General features: G+C 38.7%; 1 protein-coding gene across 2 annotated transcripts in view; it reads left to right on the forward strand.

Annotated features, from left to right (window-relative positions):
- The window catches only part of BAIAP2L1 (BAR/IMD domain containing adaptor protein 2 like 1), a 67,133-nt gene that overhangs the window by 39,254 nt on the left and 3,133 nt on the right, over positions 1–24,746 (forward strand). The window contains exons 4-12 of one of the 2 annotated variants that reach the window (XM_034782971.1): positions 5,184–5,245; positions 5,342–5,413; positions 5,884–6,021; positions 8,405–8,557; positions 9,121–9,288; positions 10,067–10,184; positions 12,807–13,014; positions 13,365–13,442; positions 14,138–14,315. In XM_034782971.1, the coding sequence (XP_034638862.1) occupies positions 5,184–5,245; positions 5,342–5,413; positions 5,884–6,021; positions 8,405–8,557; positions 9,121–9,288; positions 10,067–10,184; positions 12,807–13,014; positions 13,365–13,442; positions 14,138–14,315 (1,175 nt within the window). The remainder of the gene's footprint in view (positions 1–5,183; positions 5,246–5,341; positions 5,414–5,883; positions 6,022–8,404; positions 8,558–9,120; positions 9,289–10,066; positions 10,185–12,806; positions 13,015–13,364; positions 13,443–14,137; positions 14,316–24,746) is intronic. The other variant, XM_034782972.1, reaches the window with a different exon arrangement.

Raw genomic sequence — 24,746 nt, forward strand, 5'->3', positions numbered from 1 at the left:
TTTTGGAATTTGATCCAATATTCATATTGATCTTCAGATATAGTCTCTATGACTGTATTGATAATATCTCTTCACCACCACCACCTTTCATATGGGTTTCACATTTTTTTTCTTACACTCCGCGGTCACCTTTATAGAATAGCACTGAATGTTCATACGTCAGTGCTGTTTTATAACATGAAATACTGATTGGCTACTCTTCACTTGTTATCTCAAGTGCATTAATGCCAGAAGGGCAGGCTTGACTAGTCTTACTGATTCATATGCACTCTTGAAGTTAATTCCACAAATATTCTTTATTTCTTTTTAATTAAAGTCACACTAGGGCCAGTTCTATTAGGCGCTAAATGCAGTTAGTCTTTTTGCAAACAGTTTTTCATGCTGCTTTATTTTTCCTTTTCATTTTATTCGTCCATGCAGGGCGGGCTCTGGCTTTCTGGCCGCCCCAAGCAAAAATAAAAAAAAAAAAAAATCCCTGCGGTGGCCAAAACAGCAAAGCAAAAAAAAAAACCAAACCTGCAACACGGCCGGAGCCAGGGTGCAGGGGGACTCCCTGCCCTGCAGATGTGCCCCGGCTAGCAGGAGGAGGAGGAGGGAGCGGGGGGGAGAGAGAGAAGGGGGGTGGCCAGGGCTTCAGCAGGGCACTGCCACGCGGCCCCTCCCACCGTGCCCCCTGCTGGGAGGGCTCCACACAACTCCGGTCAGTGGGGAGGGAAGGACGAGGACTGCCCTGCTGGACTAGCTGCAGGGCGCTCCCATCCTCCACGCCGCTGCCCCCTACAGGACGGCCGGAGTGGAACCGTGCTGCCCTAGGATTGGGCAGAATGCTGCCTCCTACAAGCTGCCGCCCCAAGCACCAGCTTGCTCGGCTGATGCCTGGAGCCGGCCCTGCGTCCATGTTAAACTCCATTGTGGTTAAATTCAACCTCTTAGCCTCTTTCAAAGAATGGTTCTTGTGCACTGAACCCTCTGTCACATTCTGGGGTGCAGTCCAGACCAATGAGGGGTGTGTCACCAACCACCCTATAACTTTGGGCGCTTTGCAATGCTCTGCTGTTGAATACAGGGGTCCTTTTGGTCACACCATCTTCATGCAATAAATCTTTCCTTTGAAAGGGAGACAAACTTAACACAGTTAATAATACATTTGTTTGTTTAGTTATATTTCTTTGATGCACCCTATTATCCTATCCACATTTTGGGGGACTAATGGCTTCAAAGGACTTTACGTTCAAGCTTTCTTTCACCATAAAATTCTTCCACTTGGACATAGAGTAATCTATAGAACAGACCCATCCTAATATAAATTGGACCTAAAAATACTTGTCAATTTTGTTGTCTCCCATTGTAGCCTATGACTTAGACTCAGCCTCTTCTTTACATGCCTAATGAAATGAAAGTGGTGAGGTGCTTCATATTTAAGGAACTAAAACTGCCATGGATGAGACAACAGGAGATGGATGAGTGAAATAATTTAGGTACTTGAAGACCACTCCCAACATACTGGAAAATATTACTGATGTGGTCTTGAAGTGTTTCCAGAACAATCTGCCTTTAATAGAAATAATACTTGTGTTCTCCTCAGTAAGTGACATACAGAATGTGTTCATTAATTCTGGTGTAGCCATTGGACATTTTCAAAGCATGTTCAAGTGGTTTACATAGTTTGCATAATATGAGTATTTGTTTATAGGTAGGCTCTTTAGCATTAAAAATGTTCTATTTTTGTCTTTCGATTGAACTAATTTTCATATTAAGAACAATTAACATAAGCTAATATCATATACAAATTTTTAAATCAAATATTAAATATGTGTGACCACACCAGGGGATTGCATTTTAACTAAATCAGTTTGTTTAATGGTACAAAAACAGTGTGTAGACCAGCCCTAAAGAGGAGTGTGTTCATCCATAGGCTCTGAAAGTGAGGCTCCATCTGTCTCTTCTAAGAAAGTTTCTTTAAAGTGCAGGTTTACTCTGAAAACTAAGTACAAATGATTCAGATTTTTTTTTCTTTTTGTGCATAGAGTCATATCTATTTGCTTTACTGAAATAAATAAGTGTTTTTCATGTTAGCTTTGCAGAACCAACACAGCTAAGATTAAGTTAATGGGATTCTATTCCATTTTGTGTTTCATCAAGAGAATTGTTTACTGAGTTCCAGTTCACTGCACTTCTGTAAACCTATGTGATGGGAATGGGATTGCACAGGTGTTACTAAGGGAATGAGATGGAAAGTGGCCAGCTTGATTCTCAAAGGCCAAGATGAGTTATCAGAAGTAATTGTACATCAAGCACATATGATTCACAAATGAGCATGGTAGTGCCATTCTGACTTGTCAGTTTTCAGAGTACAACTACATTTGGTGATTCAGTTCCCCCACCTATAAAATGGGGAAAAGATTGTTTCCTTTTTGTGAAACAGTTTGAGATACTCTGGTAAAAGGTACTGTTGTACATTTTTTGAGGTAGGGATTATGTCTTCCTCTGTCTCCTGTGGAGCACTCGGCACGTGTTCAGTAAATATAATTGCTTTTAACTTTACCAATTTTCACCTGCAGTACTAAGAAAATGGGGCAACTACATGTGAGCAGTTAGAGTCCATATTTTTTCCCCATGTAAATATCCATAAATCCTAGATTTTTAAAGGTGCTGCTTTGCTCAACATTCCAGTGCCTAAGTCATCAAAAGTTGCTTAGGCACTTAGGAACCTAATTCCCATTGACTTTCAAATTATTTTAATCTATATTGATGATAATCTAAAAATATGCAAAATTCTTTTTAAAGTGCCCTTTAACAACACAGGGCCAAATTCTGAAGTCAGTGGAGGTACTCCAGATTTATACCAGAGGTAGATTTTGGCCTATAATTTACATCTTATTAGATCTCAGTGCACTTACTATGGGTTTGTGCTCGAAATGTTGACTCAAAACATGAAACAGGAAATGAAATGGGTCAGCTAGTACATATGAGTGCTGCTGGATTACTGGTAGCAATGAGGGGATTCTAGGATGAAACTGGTTTTATATCGGCAGTGAAGAATACAAGGATTCGCTTTGGTTGAATTTGCTTAAAAGAGGAAAAAATGTTATGCAACAGATGGTCACTAATCTTTAAAAATATCAATTTAAAAATGTACTTGTATATGTTGTAACCAATACAAATATGAAGAAAATAAATTTGTAAACTAAACCAGTGCAAACTTTTAAAATAACATGTAATTTTTTAAATATTTTTTATTTCAAGATACATTTTGGCAAGATACATGTTGTAATAAGGGTGAAAAAATGTGTTTCTAACTAAGTATTCAGACCCTAAAACTGAGGGCTTACAGTCAGCCTGAGTGCTGTTTCAGACAAGAAAAACAACATTCACACGTCAGATTTTCCATTCTTGACGCACCAGGTGAATGGGTTGTTTTACTAAGCATTTACACTGTGGTGGGAGGGGAAACCCAAAGGAAGGGAGTGTAAAAGGGTGATGAGAGAGTGAGCCAGCACCCAATGTTGTTGGATAGCTGTCAGTACTTGGAGCTCCAGGGTCTACTGCATTAATCTTTACAATGCCGCCAGCCATTAGCTAAGTGTGTTGCTGTGGCAGCAAATTCACATGCTGTCAGACAGAGTGGAAGTAAGTTCTTAAAAGAAATTTGCACAGGCAAGTTTAAATGCCCTTTAAAGTAAATGTACTGTCAGTTCTTTTTTCCCCACCCCCATCATTTATATGTTTTCAAACATTTAGTTTTAGTTTTAATTGTAACCTTAAATTTGAATTTCTTGTTTTTAAGTTTCTTTTAGCAATATTCTTTTCCCTTTAAATTACTGATAGATGTCTACAGGCTTTCTCCGGTTTAATCTAGTTTTTTGTTTGGGATTACCAGTCTAACATTTACAATATCTTTGTGATGATGGAGTTCTGTTAACAGGAATACTACAGGAGAGTGCATCCACTCCTGAAGTCCTAAAATAACAGGCTCGCTTGCTCATGCCGTCTACTTACCAGACAAGTGTTTTTATGTAACTGCATGGTATTTACTTTTGTTATTGCATATAAATAACCAGTTACTATAGCAACTCTCACCTCACATGGTATTTACCCCTGCACACTGTATTAACTACAAACAGAGAACACCCAAAGAAACAATCACAGCATTCTGTCAGGTAGATTTAATGACCCAGAAAAACGGATACATGAAAATCCTCTTAACAATAGCCAAGCTCTCCCACCCACAAGATCTGGGCACAAAGGGGATCCTCTAACTGGAGATATCTTTCCTTCCAGAAGGACTGGAGCTCAGCTGTCTCCATAGCATTCTTCTCTCTCCTTTTGCCAAATCCCATGAAGCAATCCCTGCAGGGGATGGAGACTGGCTGGGATGGGGCAGACATGGGCAGCCCAAGAAATAGGGGGAGATGCACATCTTTCTCCTTGAAAAGATTGTACACCCCATATTTTACATTATTTAGCGCAGGTTCCATTGTGCTCTGTGTACGAGGTGCTTTACAACCCCAAAAGATATGGTTTCTACTTCAGCCTCATTTAAGACAGACGTAAATTGAGCATGGCAAACAATAATGAAGGGAGGATAGGGAGATAGGGTATAAACAATATGTTCACACAGTTACATAAGCTAGCTATGTCCCCAGCTTGATGGTTCCAGATCCCTTAAATGCAGTGTGGGGAGAAAGATTTGTTTTGTTTGGGGGGGTGTTGTGGGAGGGGGTTGTTTTTGTTTGGGGAGGGATTGTTTTCTCTTCAAAGCCTTTGTGGATTTTGCCCTGGTTGGCTGATTTCATGTAGTTACAGCAGTTATAGAAGTTTGTCTAAAGGAGGAAGGAAGAAAGGACAGTGGCTTTGCTGACTAGTCCAAGGAGGGAGATCCATGCATATAGTGGGGTAGGCAAGAAAACATGGAGACAAGTTCAGTGTTGCTTTCACATAGATAATAGATTATTGATTATTCAAGTCATGTGTGTAAGCTGCTTAGTAAAACTGTGGCCAGATAAAATTATTTTGTTCAGGATAAGATTGCTATGATTAACCATTGCAAGAAGGTGCCCTGCTTAAATTCTTAGTTTACTTTATACTGTTAATTATAAAAGTATCATCCTGCTTCTACTGTGTGTTGACAACTTCAAACATCTGTAAAGAAACAAGAAAAATGGGTGTTTATTTATCCACAGGACATGTCCTTATAGATATTTCAAGCACAAACAAGATACTTAATGACAGCCTCGAGGAAAGTGTAAGTATTTTTTACTCTATCTAACCTTTTTGAAATAAAAAAAACAGTTTTACTTTAATTTTAAATAACCCTATTATCACTTGCTTACTTTTAAAGTTCAAAAAATTTCATAAAGAGATTATATCTGAACTGGAGAAGAAAACGGAACTGGATGTAAAATATATGAATGTAAGTACACTGAATTAAATATCAGAAAAGAAAGATCATATATTTATTTGCATTGTGCATAGACATAGCAATTGTTTGTGCCTTTTTAAAATGATAATTTACAAAAGGAGCATACATAGAATTTGATCTTTAACTACTGAGGGATGTTTTCAACTTCTTTGGTTTATTTTAGAAGTTATTCCGTAATGTACAACTATATATTAGAGAATATTATCTAAATCCAAATTTAAAAAAAATTCTGTAATATTTTTCATTTATTTTAATTGTAAATGGAAAAACCTGAAAGTGAATTAACAATGGAATTTTGTTTTGAACTAGATTCTCCAACATGAAGAAAAATAATTGACACATTTGTAGCTTTAATGTTAATCCATCATATCAATACAGTGGATTTCTTAGCTGCCTGCATTAGTGCTCTGATAGTTGTATTGTTGCATGCACTGCAAGATACTTCAATGCTTTGATTGCAGGCAACTTTAAAGCGATACCAAACAGAACACAGAAGCAAGTTAGATTCATTGGAAAAATCTCAGGCTGAGCTGAAAAAAATCAAAAGGAAAAGTCAAGGTGGAAGAAACGCAATGAAATATGAGAATAAAGAATTTGAGGTTAGTGTACTCGCTCCTCTTACTTATTGACTTTTCTCTTCTATCCAGTTTAGGGAAACTGGTCAATAATAGAAAACTTACAGCTGTTAGTTCAAGTTCTCCTGAATCCACTTTAGAGCAAACTGACCTTGATTTCTATGCCTTATTCTATATGATAATATTCTAATTATCATATAGAATAATTCCTATATTAGTTATTTGGCAACAGTTAGACAGAAGAACTTCAAAGCAGTTATTGTTGCGTTTGATTTTTCCCAAGTTATTTTGGGTTAAGAAGATTACTAGCATATGTAATAAAAAAAAACTGACCTTAAGGTTTAGGGTCCAATCCTAAACTCCTTACATGGAGTCCCATTGATTGCATTACTCTTTGTAGGATCAAGCCCTGGATTTTGTTTTTAATGTAGCTTCTATTTGTGTACTAGCAATTAATTATGGGTTGTAGTAATGGCATTTGGATTTCTGACTACTGGATTTATAATCAACATCAAATAGTAGGACATCTGAATACTATTACTTGTGGCCACAATTAATTGCGACTTATTATGTATTCCAGTACATACAAGCTTGAATTCTTAACTGTGCCCAAGCAAGTTCAGACACAATGAGGGGCCGGGGAGGGTGGGCGGAAGGTTGACAGAGGGCCAGTCACAGTTCCCTGATTCTGTTCCAGAAGTTGTGAATGGGTGACAGGATGGATCACTTGGTGATCACCTGTTCTGTTCATTCCCTCTGGGGCATCTGGCATTGGCCACTGTTGGAAGACAGGATACTGGGCTAGATCAACCTTTGATCTGACCCAATATGGCCGTTCTTATGTTCCGCCTGGTCTTGGTATAACATAAAGCTGCAGGGGGACAGCTTTTAAGTGATGCTGTTGGCCGAAGACCATCTACCAGTAGAAAATCAGGACTAGTGAAGCCTCACTTCATCACACACCCCTCCCCTTTCTTCCACTGACAAACTCCCTCTCTGCCATTCTGTCTCCAACCCCCACTCCCTTTACACAAGTTCCTAGTGGCACAGGTGGTATCAGCAAGTGGCAGAGTAGGTGCAGGAGGTTCCAGTATGCTACTGGGGGACATTGTGTTGCCATCTTCAAGGGGAGACGTAAAACTTAGGACTGACTATTTGTGTTAATTAAAGATCACCAGGTAATCTTTGTAAAAGATTGGTCTTAACTCCTCTGTGTACATATAACAGTTGCCTTTAGTAACAATAGTGGGTGAAGTTAGACCTGTGTGTAGTTGGTCTATCAGTTGAAGTTTTTGAAGTGCTTTGGAAACCTTCATTCTGAAAGGTGTTACGCTAAACATAATATATTATCACTAAGAACACTAGGACAGGTAATACTATAAAAAGCCTTGCCATTTTGATGCAAAATAAAAAATAGTAACATTTTGAAAGTAAACAGGTAGATTGTGCTGTTGCTTCAAATAATGGTACAAATTTTAATGTAAATGTTTTGTATGTATGAGATATACACAAATACTTGTTTATTTGCAGTTTTCTTTGCACTTCCTTCCTTCAGTCTTCATTTCATGTTACTTATTCTTTTAATTTTTTTCTTTATCTTCTATTTTCAATGTTTTTTCTTTATAAAATAGTTGACATTTTAGCCAAGAATATTGAACATAATATTTAGCTGCTGTTTCTAGTTATTTGTATAATAACCTAAGTTCAGTAGAGGAAGGATTGTCTTGTGGTTAAGATACTAGACTGGGATTCAGAAGATCAAAATTTAATTCCCTCCTCTCCCATAGACTTCCTTGATGACCTTGGTCAGGTCTCAATCTCTCGGTGACTCAGTTCCCCAGCCATAAATTGAGGTAGTGATAGTTCCATACTTCACGGTGGTTTTGTGAGGATAAGTTTGTTAATATTTGTGAGACACTGATGGACTATAGTGTTGGGAGCCCAGAGACAGGACCTGTGGGGTAAAAAAAGACAGATAGTAGATAATAACAGCTGAAGTTTAAAAAAAATACACAAGTTGATTTGTTCTGCTCACTTTCTGCTAGTCTGAAATAATCTTATGATTTATTTCAGTTCTGTGTGGAGGCTAGAAGTTCTTTCCCTTTGCTGCTGCACTGTATGGATTTTGTTTTTGTCTTCTAATATGTGGATGATTACTGGCAAACAGTCAGTTTTGTCTATTTTGGTGGGCATAGTAAGGATAAATAATTATCTGAAATGTAAAGGAGAGGTTTAAAGCAAAAGCTTCATGTTCCTTTACATAAAGGAATTTAGATTACTAGATTTCTTAAAATAATTCCAGAAAGGAACAAGATATGCTTAGATAAGTAGGGTTGGGTAAGAAAAGTCAGGCTCTTGAGTAGCCTGTGCATAATTCATTATTAATTTATTAATTATTATTATTTAGTATTTGGAAACTGTGAGTTCTCGACAGAGTGATATTCAAAGATTTATTGCTGAAGGTTGCAGAGAAGCTCTACTTGAAGAAAAAAGAAGATTCTGTTTTCTGGTTGACAAGCACTGCAGTTTAACTCAGCACATGCACTTCTATCATAAACAGGTCAGTGTGGCTGGAAATCTAGGTGGCATGAATGCAAACACTCATAGGGCTTAATCGGGTGAGGTAAAACTGATAGGTCTAATGAGGTGAGGCAAAACTCATCTCCTTAGTGTATGTTGAGGTCCATAAATGATAAAGATAATAATATAAAATGCATTATGTAGCTCATGAAAATTTTATTTATTTAATAGAAAAATGTTTTCAATGCAGTATTTTCAGTTAGTAATCCATTACTTCTTGTGGTAATAAATTATGACAGGAAACCAAATATTATTGAAATATCTATGCATTGACAAAATAAATATTCTAATATCTCAGTCTTACAGTAGGGCAGTTATTTCTATCACATAGCATTACTTTAAATTTGTATGTAAAGACTCCCTAGCAAGAGTATTTATATTAGGCTAAATTCTGTTGTCCCTGACATATGTACAACCCTATACACATCACTGAGTCTGGACTGATGTAATTAAAGGCAGAATATTCCCCTTTACAATCCAAGTGTTGGTTTAACCAAAAAAAAAAAAAAGATACATATTATGTAACTTTTTTATTGGTTACAGTGTGCAGATTTACTTAACTCCAAGTTGCCTGGATGGCAGGAAATGTGTAGTGATGCCACAAAAGTGCCAGAAAAAGTTATGAATATGATAGAAGATATGAAGACGCCTGGTTCCACTCCAATCTCAGGAACTCCACAACCTTCACCAGTGACAGAGAGAAATAGTATGGTATGTATTGGTTACAAGTTCTCAAGGTTGGATTGACTTCCCTGATCTCTTCATGTACAAAAACATTTGGACTCAAAAGCCATAATAAATAACCTGAATTATGATTCTGGAATGAGTTACAAACTGGAGCCTCAGTCCAGTAAATAGATGCATCAGGTAGATTCTTGTATCTACACAAAGCCCCATTGACTCCAGTGAATTCTGGGTTGCCAGGAGAAAGAAGCCATAGGCTCTCATGTTCAGACCCCTATTTGTAGGGGAAATCCATTTTTGGAAACATTTGAGTTTCTGAATGAAACTCAAGTAAATTGGTAGCATACAATGGTCCTAATATACTGAAATATACTCGAAACAGAGGGCACCGAAGTGTACTATAATTTACTTCAAAAGAGTATTTTTTCTGAATTAAAAAGAAACCTAACTTACTATTTTCAAATGATTGAAAAGATAATAGTGATTATATATCTGATGAACTATATAACAACCACAATGTAACTGAATGGAATAGTTATGTTAGAAACTAGGCCCCACTCCTGCAACTGGTTCTGTGAGGAAGGTCCTTGCACCCTGTGGGTCCAGTGGCAGAGGACTCCTCCAAGTTTATTTTTTTTTTCACCAAAGAAGTTGGGCAGCTAGGGACCTTCCACAATTTTAAGCTTGTCTAATTTAAGAATATTTGGTTATTACCTTTTAGAATTCAGTGCTGCAAGTAATCTAAGAGGTCCCTGTCATTTTGTTACTATGATAACATTATCTTAATAAAACTTTGTGTCTTTAGGTTGGAAGAGTGCCCCCTGCTCCTACAGTTAGAGCATTTACTAGTCCTTTAGTTGACATGTTTAACAATCCACAAGGAGTTCCAAAGGTGCCTTCGGAAAGATTAAATAATTCAGCAGGTGAGTTTTTACTTGTTGAAATGTTATTTTAATGTAGAAAATGGGCTTCACTTTCATCTTGCTACTGATATACAATAAATACAAATGACATACTGTGCTATCTATCAAAAATTAGTGTAGCTGTCTTGGCTATCAAAGTATCACTATGTGATGTATCTTTGGAGTTCCAGCAGGAAAAACATAGGGGAAGGAAAAATCGTCTTTCAAAAAGTTAGTGATATTCTTAGTAAAAAGATATTGCAGTAGGTAGCTGTCTAATAAGAAAAATTAAAATACTGAAGGAGGAAGAATGTTTTGTGGTAAAAGCCCAAGTCAAGAGATCTAGATTCTGTTGTAATCTCTAGAGCCATGCGCAGATACAAAATTTGTATCCACATCTGATCCATGAGCGACAAACATGGTCTGGATGCAGATATCTGTGGCTATAAAGCGGATATCTGCAGATTTGCAGGGCTCTATCCATCTCTGCCAATTACTTCCTGATTAATTGTGAGCAAGACTCAAAGTGGGATTTTCAAAAGCACCTAATGTTTCACTTCAGTGGGGAGTAGATTTCGGCTAATAGTCTTTGAAAATCCCACCTTTAACCTCCCTTTGCCTAACTTCCCCAACTATAAAATGGTGAAAAATAGTAGTGCAGTGCTGGACCACATTTATTTAATGCCTGTAAAACTCTTGAGATTCTCTGATGAAAGTGTAATAAGTTTTAGTATCCTCCTCGTGAAATACAGTATTTGATCAGCCACATGACTATCACTTTGCATTCTTGGCACATTGGTGTGCCATTTTGTAAAGCCAAATGGAAATTGCTAGCATTCTGATTCAGCTTGTTCTCTCTTAATCAAAGTGATTATTTCAGTGCATCCAAGTAGTAAAAATGAACAAATATTGCATTGTTTAAAAAGAGTGCCAAAAGTAGTTTTGAAAAACAAGTATGAGGGAAAATAGGTCTACTATTTCATTGTTTCTCGCTGCTCAAATGGAAAATCCCATTAAGATTTGGGAAATGCCATTAAAATTAGGATATGTTGTACCGGTGTTAAAACATTACCTCCAGATTATATTCTGCTTGTTAGAAGAAAAAACCTAGGGCAAGATCTAAGTTAAGGAATGCACAAAATTCTCCAAGATAATCAAAATAATGCTTGGCTCTCCTGCTCAAACACACACAAACCATTTACAGTAACTCCTCACGTTGTAGTTATGTTCCTGAAAAATGCGACTAAGCGAAACGATATTAAGCGAATCCAATTTCCCCATAAGAATTAATGTAAATGAGGGGGTTAGATTCCAGGGAAATGTTTTTCACCAGACAAACGACTATATATATATATAAAATATATATATGTACACACACACACACACACAAAGTATAAGTTTTAAACAAACAATTTAATATTGGTACACACTGATGATGATTGTGAAGCTTGGTTGAGGTGGAGGAGTCAGAGGGTGGGATATTTCCCTGACTGCTAAATGATGAACTAGCAATTGACTGAATCCTCAAGGGTTAACTCTCTCACTCTGCAAGGCAGCAGGAATGAGGGAGATATGCGCATTTCCCTTAAGTACACTGCCTTGTTAATTAGATCAGCTTGCTGAGACCACAGCTGCTGCAAGCTCCCTCCTCCTGAGCCCTGCTCTATGGAAGATGGGGTAAGCGGGGTGCAGGAGCAGGGAGGAGGGGGAAACCCTGACATTAGCCCCCCTCTTCCTTCCCGCCTCCCCAGCACAGCAAGCAGGAGTCTCAGGGAGCAGCTCCAAGGCAGAGGGCAGGAGCAGCACATGGCAGTGTGGGGAGGGACACAGCTGAACTGCAGGCAGCTGCTGTACAGGGAACTTAGGGGAGCGGGGAGCTGATGGGGGCTTGGAACCAGAGTGGTCCGGCAGCCCCCTATCAGCTAGCTGCAAGGGACTGCTCTTCCTGCAAGCAGTAGACAAAACAGGCGGCTGCCAAACGATGTTAGAAGGGAGCATTACACAACTTTAAACGAGCATGTTCCCTAATTGATCAGCACCGTAACAACGAAACAACGTGAACCAGGACGACTTTAAGTGATGAGTTACTGTATTATGTGTAGTACTTATGTCATTGACAAAGATTTGAGACATCCCTGTAGTCACATTAATGGCTTGGTTTTTCAGTTGTGTCAAACATCTGCACCTTTCACTGACTTCAACTGAAGCTGAGTTCTTGTTACTTCTGAAAAATCAGATTTTATAGGCCTTTAGTTTCTGAACACAGTTAAAGTCTTCTGGAACTGGAAATGTTAGCACGTAAGGTTTCTCCTCAATGTGTACTTTAGCAACATCCAGTCACTAAAGGAAACCAGTCGTGGTCATTAAATTCTGTACATGTTTTACATTTACTAATTTAAAGTTATTGCACTAGCCATAGTATTTCCTATACTTAGCAGAAGGAATATTGTGGTAATGTTAATTATTTGCAAATGGCAGTTGTGAAGATTTTACTGTAACTGGAAACCAGTGAGCCAGGACAATAGATAGTTTGGATGAGCTGTTTGGTGGAAAATTTTGGTGCTGCTGTTATATTTTTCTCTTTTTAGGTACCTGTTTCACTCTGTTACCCTGTGGTTATTGTTGCACTGATTTTTTTAACAGGTAATTCAGATGATGCCAGTTTATCACGTTCAACTTCTGTTGCCACAGGACTGAACATAATGAAAAGGCAGAAAGTAAAAACTATCTTTCCACATACGGCTGGAACTAACAAGACATTACTTAGCTTTGCACAGGGAGATGTCATCACACTTCTTATAGCCGAAGAAAAGGATGGCTGGCTTTATGGGGAACATGACATGACTAAAGTGTAAGTCAATCAATGTATTACCTGATTCCTGCATCAGAGGGACAAATACATCTTATTCTATTTTGTCTATTTAAATTGGCAAGTAGTTTTTTGCTTCCCTGCTCACTGTCATTGATTGGGAATTCTGAGGGACGTGTTCAGCAACCAGGAAAGTGTTACTGTGGAGGCAAATTTGTCATACAAAAATAAGTATATATACAAAATCCCCAGAAAACAATATCATCAAAAGCCAGACATAAAAGCTAAATCTTCATCTAGCCTTGTTGAGCCTGCTCTTCCATACAGTGCCATCAATTTAAAAGTATAAATACTCAAATATATCAGGTTGACAATTTTTTCCCTTTTTACAGAAAAGGATGGTTTCCATCATCATACACAAAGCTACTGGAAGAGCCAAGTGATGAAACAGTACATGTTCCAGTGCAAAGGTAATGTTGTTATGCGGTTTGTTGAAATGTTTAAAGATCTTTAAACGTGACAGAAACTCTTTGTCCCAGCAATGCACACAGCCGATTACCCAGTCCTACTCTGTTCCCAGAGGTGCTGCTTGCCGGTGACTGATGAAAGAGAGAGAAATCCTTCCAGAATGCACTCAGTGTAAATCCTCCTGTCTTCCCCACCCTATCCTCCCCAGTGCACATGATGGGTTGGTCTACTCTGGTCACTTCCTGTTTTCCCCCTGGGCTCCACTCAGTTAAATCCATCCCCCTTTCCCCTCTCTCATAATCTAAATGAAGTAGGAACCATTAAATGAGTCTCTTCTGCCTTTTTCTGCTCACTAGACAAAGACCCACCACATTCAGTCGAGGTGTTCACATTTTCTAATAAACTTTTTTTTCTTCTTAAAATTAATTTCTTCTAGTGTTTTATGGTTCAGAAATGTGATCTATACTGTAAATATTTTCTAACATTATATGTTCTTTCTCATATGCCTTGATTACATACCATCTTCTTTCACCAAAAACCCATATTTTAAGCACAAGTAGACCCACGGAAGTCAATGGGATGACTCGTGTATTAAAAGCTAGGCACATGTTTTTATGTTTTTTGCTGGACTGGGGCCCAAACCAGTATTAGTTGTTGTTTTAATTAAGCTACTATGTGCTTTTTTTCCCCCTTTTAGCGCTGCACCAATCAGAAGTATCAGTTCTATAAATCTAGCAGATAAAGGTGGTGTTGTCCTCCCCCCACCAGATTATCTGGGAACTTTGCAAACAGGCACAACTTCAGATATGAGAGTAGATTCTTCCAAAGGTACTACTGTTAAAGCACCTGTGACCAGACCAGAAAGCACAACTCCTGTGAGTAAAATTGCATTACATTTAATCAGTTATATGGGTCCAACTGTTCTTTTCCATCCTTATCATTTGTCTGGCCATCTGACTGAACCCCTCACAGGCTCAGTGTAGTGTTTTATCTTGTTCGCTTTTGAAGACCATGTATGCATGTGCCTCATCAATCAGCAAACCCGCTTTGTGTCTGGGCATGGTGTAGCAAGCACTCCTCCTTTAGTGCCCCCTGCTGACAGCCATTGCAGTCCCATGGTGGGGTACTTCTTGCAACTCAGCCCTCCAGCCAGGTCACAGACAGTTCTGCTCCTTCTGGGATAAACCAATAGTCTAACAAATAATAGTCCATTGGCCTTACACTGGGCCTTCAGTCCAACCCTGGACTCACTAGCCCTTACCACTGGTATCCAGAAGTTTCAGTAGTCCTCTTCTGTGCACCTTCTTCAGTAGGCCAATAGTGGGGACAACAGTCCCATTCCCTTCCTTCCTCCCTCGGGTTCCAGTCCTGTGCCTTTTAATAAATAGTCAAGGCTTGACTACACAGACCCCTTGCTCCATCCCTGGACCACTTCCTATCTTCTTCCCCTGTCGAGAGCCTTTGCCATAGCCTCTTCCCAGGATCAAAGTGTATCAACTTCTCCCTCTCCAAATCTCTTCCACAGGCTCACTGCAGAGCTTCTTAGAACTTTCTGTCACCCAACTGGTTCTGCTGCAGGAGAGTTTGCTCCACTCCCTTGACAGGGCAATCCCCACCCCAGCAGGAGTCTTCCTGCAGGCCTCTTCACCAGTACCAAGAATCCTGGGCAGACTTCCTTCCTTCCACTTTCCTTCCCAAGAGCCTTGGACTCCCAGGTGCAGCCCTGCCTTCCTTCACGGAGGCTCTGTCTCTGCCAGCAGTCCCACTCAGCTCCCTGACTCCAGCCAGGCTTCTCTTGTTGAGAGAGCCAGAGACCTGCCTGGTTCAGCCTTTTTAATCCCCACCCCACCCCCACCCCCCATACACACACTGCAGATGTAGCCAGGGGAGGCTGATTGAGCCGACAGCTTACATTAACAACTTCTGCCCCCATCACACACCCCTAATGTCAAAGTCTCAGCAGTTGCTCTCGACAAAATATTTTTTTTTGCCAAACTGTCTCCACTGTAAGAATTATTTTTCCTGATGTCTAATTTAAACTTTTTCCTTTGGAAGCTCAGGCTACTATTTATTAAACTACCTTTAACCACATGAAATAATGTTTACTTCTCACTATTGTTATATAGTACCTCCTCTAATCTACATTTACAAGTTTGTCTACTTTTCTCTAAAACAGACATACCCACTTTCTCATGAATCCCTGTCATTTTGTGAAATTGGTTACTCTTTATTAAGATTCTTACTAAAACAAAATAAGCATTTAATGTAAACAATTCTGTGTTGTTATTTCAGTTCAGCATGTGTACTAAGGATAGATAGATTAGGCATAGACAGACAGACCCATTGTTTTTAATACATTCAAAAATAACAATGTAATAAACATTAAAAACTGAGTGCCTTGCATGGTGTCAGGTATCAGAGGGGTGGCCGTGTTAGTCTGTATCCACAAAAACAACGAGGTGTCTGGTGGCACCTTAAAGACTAACAGATTTATTAGAGCATAAGCTTTCATGGGTAAAAACCCACTTCTTCAGATGCAACCGAAGATGCATCTGAAGAAGTGGGTTTTTTTACCCACGAAAGCTTATGCCCAAATAAATGTGTTAGTCTTTAAGGTGCTACCAGACTCCACGTTGTTTTTATTAAAAATTGACTCATTATTTAATTGCTAATCAATAGCAGACAGGCCTAAAATAACAATGCCAAAGTTAATATGTGTCCTTGGCAGCCTGATCCAATGGCCACTGAAGTCAGTTAGAGGCTTTCTATTGAATTCTGGTGACACTGGATCAAGCCTTTTTAGGAAACACCACATTTTTTCCATTTCATGTCTTTAAGCTAACATTAAGAAGGGAGAGGAATTGTTTAGGAGCCTAAGTAAGAATGATATTATGATTGTTTGGAAGTGAAATTTAGGCTGAATGTTGAGAAAACTTCCCAGCACTGGAAGATATTAAACCCTTGAATAAAATCTCAAGGAAGATGATGGAAAACCCATCACTTACGTCATTTTAAAATTATAATAGTCCAAGCAATTGAGAGTAATGAGCTACATTCTGCCTTCAGAAAGATCTGTGCAACCCCATATAAGTAAATGGTATTGTGTGGATATAACTGATGGCAGAATATAGCTCATAGTCTATAAAATAATCCTACACGGGCCCGGGGGAGTATTTAGACACACACATTAAGTCCCATATCCTGCAAACACGCACGACTGAATGGACTGCATTTTTTACCTATTCATTTGTAAGCCTCGTAGTTTAGCCATTAAATCTGAATACAAACGATGCATGTTGATTGCTGAGTGTATACCTAACTCTGATAAATGATTTTGCTCAGATTGTTTCCCAAAATTCCTGAAGCAAAATACATGCATCTCAGTTTTAGCAGAGCTTCAACTACGGCTTTAATATAACAGTCTGTAAGGCAGTAGTTGAAGCTCTACTAAAACTGAGATGCAGTGCCACAGTAAGATGTCAAATTTTAATAGTGTATAATTCCATAGTGAGTGTCTTTAAATTCCATATTGCATACCATTCTGTCGCGAATGAATAACTAAACAGAATTCACATTTAGTTACTGCACCAGAAATAAACAGAAAGCTAGTATGACTGAATTAAATATTTTATAACTACAGTAAATTTAATTAGCACTGTAAACTGTCATGTTTGTGCTGGCACATATAGTAGAAATGAGAATGCCCTTGTAAATCTCCTATATTTCACATTGCTACAGTATAAGTCTCAGAACATCCTGCTGGGAAAGTGAAAAGCAGAAACTGAAAGTTTGTTACATCTTTTTGATTAATATTAAAATATTCAGTTAATGATCAATAATATGTATATGATAGTACTTGAGAGCAGTGACTTTCAGGTGGCATCAGAAAACTATAGTCTTTATCAAAGAGGTCTCTCTCTCTCTCTCTCTCCTTTTTTAATTAATGTATTAATATAATTAGATATGTGCAAGTGCCTAGATACAATGGTGGTAGGCACTTTTTTAGATTATACAAAATAGATTAGCCTATATATTTGTGACTCCATATGTGTATTTGTGGTTCTCTGTCCATGTGTATCTCAAAAATGTAGAGAATGAGCAATATTTCTGGAAATTTATGAACTAGTAAATGCTATTTTTAATAAACATAAGTAAATATTATCCAAAACATCACATTATTATAGTATTATTTTGAAGATTTGAACTCAGGCAAAAAGATTTACATTAAACACATTAACCAGTTATAAATACAAGTTATGATGATGTATCTGAAAGTTGGGTTATTTCCTTTAAAAATAAACTAATAAAATAGTGTGGGGGGAAAAGAGGGAGTATTTACATATGAAATAATGAAGTTTGACATGCCCAGAAGGGAAAAAAATTATCTGAATTCTCCTTGAGGACGAAACAATATTTCTTTGAAGAATTAATTGTCATAACATCAAAATTTGGATGGGCATATTTTTTTAAAATAAAACACATGACCTACAGTATACGGCTGATTCCTTTAAAGAATCTGAAAATCTGCCAGAAGTTCAGCTAGCCAGGTCTCCCAGAAATGTCCTCTCTTACTACACATAGTTTCCAATGCAGTGAGCTTCCCTTTGATCCTCTGTTGTCTTGCTTAGGAGTTCTACAAGAATATTCATACATGTACAAGAAGAATTACTTGTAGACACAAGCCAAAATATATATGACTTGCAGATGCAGAAACTCAAAGATTCCCTGCCAAATGATAATGTTTGATAAATAATTCAATACCTCCCATGAAAAGTAAATGTCTGACTCTCGCAAAGGCTATGCTACGAGCTGGGGAGTGATTCCCCCGGTTGCGTATGCATACTTGCGCTAGCTCTCATCAAGATAGCAGCATAGTCACGGTAGCAGCAGCGGAGTCCTTGGTCTAAAATAGTGCTTTTTTGATAGTAGGGATTTTTTTTCATTACTGTTAAAGGGCTAACTGATTATTGCTAGTACATGGTGGCATTTGCTGCTGGTTTTGTTTTTCTGATATGGTTTGTGTTTTATGTATTAAAGATGCCTAGAGCTTAGACTAAGCACCTTCTTATGGTATTTATGAATTTATAAGGGGGGAGGGAATTTAAATGGTGCCGCATTACAATACACATACCGAAACTGATCTTGACATTAAAATACTGGCCTACGATATGCAATTAATAAAAGGGGATTTTAAAACCTATATATAAAATACTTTAAAATGTGACATATACCCACTTGTGTATGACTCTCCTACCTATGTATTTATTATTTTTAAAATGTTAATTTGTTATGTGAGTATAAAATAGGGGACAGATCCTGGTATATCCACCAGAACTACAGCCTTAAATAGAAACCAGTAATTGAACATATTATCTGTTTGCTTATATATCACTTCTGACAAGGCATTTAAGTGTAATCTTAATGTTTACGTTTCAAAAATATTTTCAGACATGGAAACAGAATTAGTTGTTTTTTAAAAAAAAAAAAAAAATCAAAGCATTACTTCTCCTTCCTCCTGGCTTACATATTCCTTTAGGGATGAACGTTGCTTTTTTGGGATGCATGACCATTCTTTCAGTGCAGGAATGCTAGGGGTGCAGGAGCACCCCTTGGCTTGAAGTGGTTTCCATCATATACAGAGTATAGTTTCCTTCAGTGGCTTTCAGCACACCCACTATAAATTGTTCCAACGCCACTGCTTCAATGGGTTTAATAACAATTTATACACTTGCGTATGACTACAACTCCTAATATTGTACATGTAAATGTTCTTCCAATAGCCACACTGCATTTGTTGTTAAACTCTGTAGACAGTTTTGCTATTACTTTGTTTGCTTTTGGATTTATTATTAGATGTGGTAAACAGCTGTTGTTGCCAGTGGTGCAAATAAAATCAATTTCTTGCCAGTACCGGAGGTGGGGGGAGGCCACCAACTAAGGGGGGCATGTGACCCTCCATGTGACTCCTCACCGCCCCAGCCCAGGGCCCCCACGCTCTCCCCATCCTGTCCCCATGATCCATCCCATGTTAACTTGGAGGGGGGGCTCTGTCCTCCTCCTGCTGCACCGGGGAAAGGAGCAGAACCCCCAGCCCTTCCACGGAGCTGTGTCTCCGTCTGTGTACTACAGACTTAACAGCAGCCCCACAAGAAGACAGTACTGGGAGGGCGAGGCTAGGGGCAGGTGGTACAGCCATTGGAGGAACTGCTGACGTTCTGTTCCTTTCCCCAGTGCTGCCCCTCCCAGCGGGGAAAGGAGCAGAACCTCTAGCCCCGCCCCCAGCCCTCTTCTCCGGCAGGGTTGCTGCTGTGTCTTTCCGGTACTCCATACCGGCTATAAATAGCTTGCTGGTATGGCATACCGGAGCATGCTAGCATACTTGCACTGCTGGTTGTTGCTGACCTGCCAGATGTTTTCTTTATTTGGAACAGAAGATGTGACTAGCTGCTATATATTTCAAGGAAGAAAAGTCATTCATAAATTCTATAGCCCATACATACTTGACGTCTTCTTACTAAAAGAGTACTTCCAGATTGTTCACTGAATACTCTAAGCAAACCATTTTCTAAGCTACTTTTGAAGCCATACTTCAAAAAGTGGTTTTACTTACTTACAATGATAAGTAATGAGTTCTATTGCATAGAACTGTATGACCTCACTACCTTGTAGGGTTTCTAGGATAGCTTGCTCCTGTGAGAATAAAACTTCTTAAACTCCAGAAAACGGATTTCCAAAAAAATAAGATTTATATTCTAGCTTTGGGTGAATTTGTAAATCACTACAATAGAACCTCAGAGTTAAGAATTGATCAATCAACCACACACCTCATTTGGAACTGGAAGTAGGCAAATATAGTACAGTATTGTGTTTAACAAAAAAATACTGGAAAAGTTTTAAAAGATTTGAAAAAGTATCTAGGAACTTTCAAAATAATTATGTGAACGAAGCACCTACATTATGAAACATTTGCCGTTTTCATTTTTGGATGAAGAATAAATGAGCCTTAACAATTATATAATGTCAGAATTATATATTGGTTCATTTATTCTGTGGCTAACTGGTGAGTCCTACTAGATCAACATGTCCTTTGACTATAATCACATTTGCAATAGTTTTAAAGATTTATTAGCACAGTGGAAGTTGCTAAGCAAGCAGTACAGTGAGTTCTTTGCCATGTGACAGGGAAAGAGGTGACTTACTGTAGTTCTGTTAAATTATTGCATCAGTTAAGTTGTCTCAGCAGAATTGTGCTGTGTAGTTTTTCATGTGGTTAATTTACCTCTGGTGACTTTTAGAGACCATTCATTTTAGGTGATTTTTTAAAATTAATAAACATAATGATAGTGGCTCCTGTGCTGTCATTGCCTGGAAAAACCCAGAGGAAGAGCAAAATCACCTGTAAAATTCTGGCGTGTTCCCCTTGGGTAGTTAGAGCTACATGTTCCCTCAGAGGAAAAGATGGGTTTATAGCCTTAGAAAGGAGAGAGGGGCACTACGGGCAAGCTCTGTGGATACAAAATGTACATAGGGAAAAATGAGTTCCACAGTTCCTGAGGATGTGATCTTCATCACTTCTGTCTGGGGTGCCCCGAAGGCCTGACAGCAACATTTCTGCAATGCCCACTTGCTGCCCCCGACCTTTTCCACTCCAGAAGGGATAGAAGTTGTAGAGAGAAATCACTGCCACTTACATCAGAAGGGAAGCCAGCTGTGGAGAGTCATGCCTGCTCTATGCCCCTTGCCTACTCCAACTCCTTCCCCTAAAGAACCCACAAAACTCAGACCAAGTGGAGCTCACACTGAGGAGCTTGTGCGTATTCAGGGAAAAGGGGAGCACAATGTAGAGTTACTTACTGCCTGTCCCTCCCTCCATGTAACACCAGGCTGATCTAGAATATTCTGCACTATTCAGTTAGTGTTCAAATGGAACAATATACAACAGAATGCAATTTATACTGAAGCACAATTTAACTCACTTAAGTATTTTGACTTACAAAGAGTGGATAGCTGAGTGGCTTAGGTATTGGGGGTTTTGCTTCTGTGTTCTTGGTTTAAAGCTGAGGCAATGAAAGTTACTTTCACTTCATGAAAACTCTCACTCACACAGACCTTGGGAGACAGGTCAGTCCTCACTTACAGACAGCCCCCCAGCCTGAAGCAAATACTCACCAGCAACTACACACCACACCACAGAAACACTAACCCAGGAACCAATCCCTGTAACAAACCCCATTGCCTGCTCTGTCCCCATATCTACTCTAGCGACACCATCAGAGGACCTAACCAGGGGCATCTCTATGTATTTTGCTGCCCCAAGCACGGCAGTCAGGCGGCTTTCGGCGGCACACCTGCGGGAGGTCCGCCGGTCCCGCGCCTTCAGCGTACCTGCCACCGAAGCTGTGGGACCGGCGGACCTCCCGCAGGCACATCGCCAAAGGCCACCTGACTGCCGCCCTCACGGCGACCGGCAGGCCGCCCCCCACGGCTTGCCGCCCCAGGCACGCGCTTGGTGCGCTGGTGCCTGGAGCCGCCCCTGGACCCAACCACATGAGTCACACCATCAGGGGCTCATTCACCTGCACATCTACTAATGTGATATATGCCATCATCTGCCAACAGTGCCCCTCTGCCATGTACATTGGACAAACCGGACAGTCTCTACGTAAAAGAATAAATGGACACAAATCAGACATCAGGAATGGTAACATACAAAAGCCAGTAGGACCTCTCCATGTGTCAGTATATAATGCCTGCATCTGTAACTTTCACTCTATGCATCCGAAGAAGTGAGGTTTTTACTCACGAAAGCTTATGCCCAAATAAATCTGTTAGTCTTTAAGGTGCCACCAGACTCCTTGTTGTTTCAATCTCCCTGGACATTCTATAACAGATTTTAAAGTAGCCATACTTCAACAAAAAAACTTCAAAGAGAAACTGCAGAGCTACAGTTCATTTGCAAATTTAACACCATTAATTTGGGTTTGATTAGGGACTGGGAGTGGCTAGCTCACTACAAAAGCAATTTTCCCTCCCTTGGTATTGACACCTCCTCATCAATTATCGGGAGTGGACCACATCCACCCTGATTGAATTGGCCCTGTCAACAGTGGTTCTCCACTTGTCAGGTAACTCTCTTCTCTTCCTGTGTCAGTATATTTATGCCTGCATCTGTAATTTTCACTCCATGCATCTGAAGAACTGGGATTTTTACCCACGAAAGTTTATGCCCAAATAAATCTGTTCGTCTTTAAGGTGCCACCAGACTCCTCGTTGTTTTTGTGGATACAGACTAACACAGCTACCCTTCTGATATTTCATTTCATGGGGCAGAAAGATTCCTTACAGAACAATTACATTTAAAAGGATTAGTATAGCAGCCCAGATTTTAAAAATATTTCATTTTGATGGGAGGGAGGCGTGTTTGTTTAATAACAAGCAACCCATGATTCAGGCTATGATACACCAAGGTATTTAAATACTTTAAGGGTGTGAGCAATCTCATTGACTTCAATGGGACTGTTCATGCACATAAAGTTAGCCACATGCTTAAGTACCTTGCTGAATTGGGGCCTAAATGAGTATGGATCCCTAAATACCTTTTCATCCATACTGGTGAAATTAGAAACCACACATCTAGATTTAACTATATTGATACAATTGTTTAATGTACATAAAACAAAGGTTTTATAGACCCTTGTTTACCAATCCAATTTTATTTCTAACAGTTGTAGTACTTAAAAAATTAAACACCTAGAATACCCATGCAAAGGAAATGCTTAGTATAAACCAAATGAGGACTCATTTACTGGTTGACAATCATGTATTCCTATAATTTTATTCAAGTGTGTGTGTTCAAATATAAAACAGTAATTTTTCATTTTAGCAACTGCAATTTTTCATCATCTTTGAACTGCTGTTTCGTTCTTCGGTTGACAACTGTTAGAAGCAATATGATTGTTTATTTTGCAGTGTACATTTATTGAACTGATTTATGCATTGACTTATACGGTTGATTTAGTATAATTTTTCTCCCTAATAGGCAGTATAAAGGGGAACTAGTTTAATGGCCTCAGGAAAACATTTCAGATATGTGTCTGAAATGTCACTGCTACGATAGTCAGTTTTACAGCTGAGATAAGGAAAGCTATTATAACAACATTATGGCAGTGCAACACTGCCATCTTTTGGGTAATTATTTGAACTTCACAATTGAATATGTATTTCAGGAGGAAAAGTAATGTACAGTACCAGATATTAATTTTAGCCAGACAGTAATATTTTTGTCTCATATTTAAATATGTGACCGTTAATAGTAATGAAATGGTAAAGATATGGCTATTCACATCCTTTCCTTTTTATTGTATCACACTACTACAGATAGTGGAGAAAGCACAGATGCATGTAAAAATGATATTTTTTTCAGTGCAAAAGAGTAATGGAAGGGTCTGATTCTGAACTCAATCCATTGCAACTCTGCAGTAGCTACACTGAAGTAAATGCAGCTAGAGTGCAACTAGTATAAAACAGATCAGAATTGGTGCCCTACTGTTTTTAATTTCAAACCTGCAATTAAATTGGGTGTCTTTCCTTTTTACATGATTTCACAATGCATCAAGCAGATATACTGATTATATCCTGTTCATAGAAATAACATCTAAAATATGTATTTGCATTCTTACAACTGAGCAAGTCCAGACCAGCCATTAATGCAATGGTGTCTTATTGTAATCACTAGCATTTTACAAGTTGTGTGTTATGTTAATGACTGCTGCAAGTAATGAGGCTCATAAATTTAGAGGAATGAATTGTAATATGCTACAATAGATAGATATAACATCTTGGGATTCTTAACCTGTCAGATCAGTAGATTTCTCCCAGCCTATTTTAGAATCTTCTTTTACTTATTATTTGGTTAATGTTTTTGTTCCCATGTGTTTTTATAACTCCTGATTTGATCTATATGCTCAACTAGCAATTACATGCAGGTAACCCATGCAGACCTTACATTTGAAAATAATAGAAGGGTAGTATTTTACAGTGAAGATCTCTGTGGGTCTCCATGTATTTGATTTTTTTATTTAATTTTCTACGTTTGATATTCACGCATTGGTCTTACTGGTTTTTCTTCTCCGTATCCCTCTGCATTTGAACTGCTATTGTCCCTTCCTATTGGCTGAGTATTTCATTGTGCAGCCAAATAATGTGGAATAGTGAATGTTGGGAATACATAATTTATTTAAATATAAATTTATTCTTGACTATCAAACACCTGCAAGCAGGTAGCTTATCTTTCTAAACAATTTTCA

The sequence above is a fragment of the Trachemys scripta genome, chromosome 10 (assembly GCF_013100865.1).
Source record: "Trachemys scripta elegans isolate TJP31775 chromosome 10, CAS_Tse_1.0, whole genome shotgun sequence".
Lineage (NCBI taxonomy): Eukaryota > Metazoa > Chordata > Testudines > Emydidae > Trachemys > Trachemys scripta.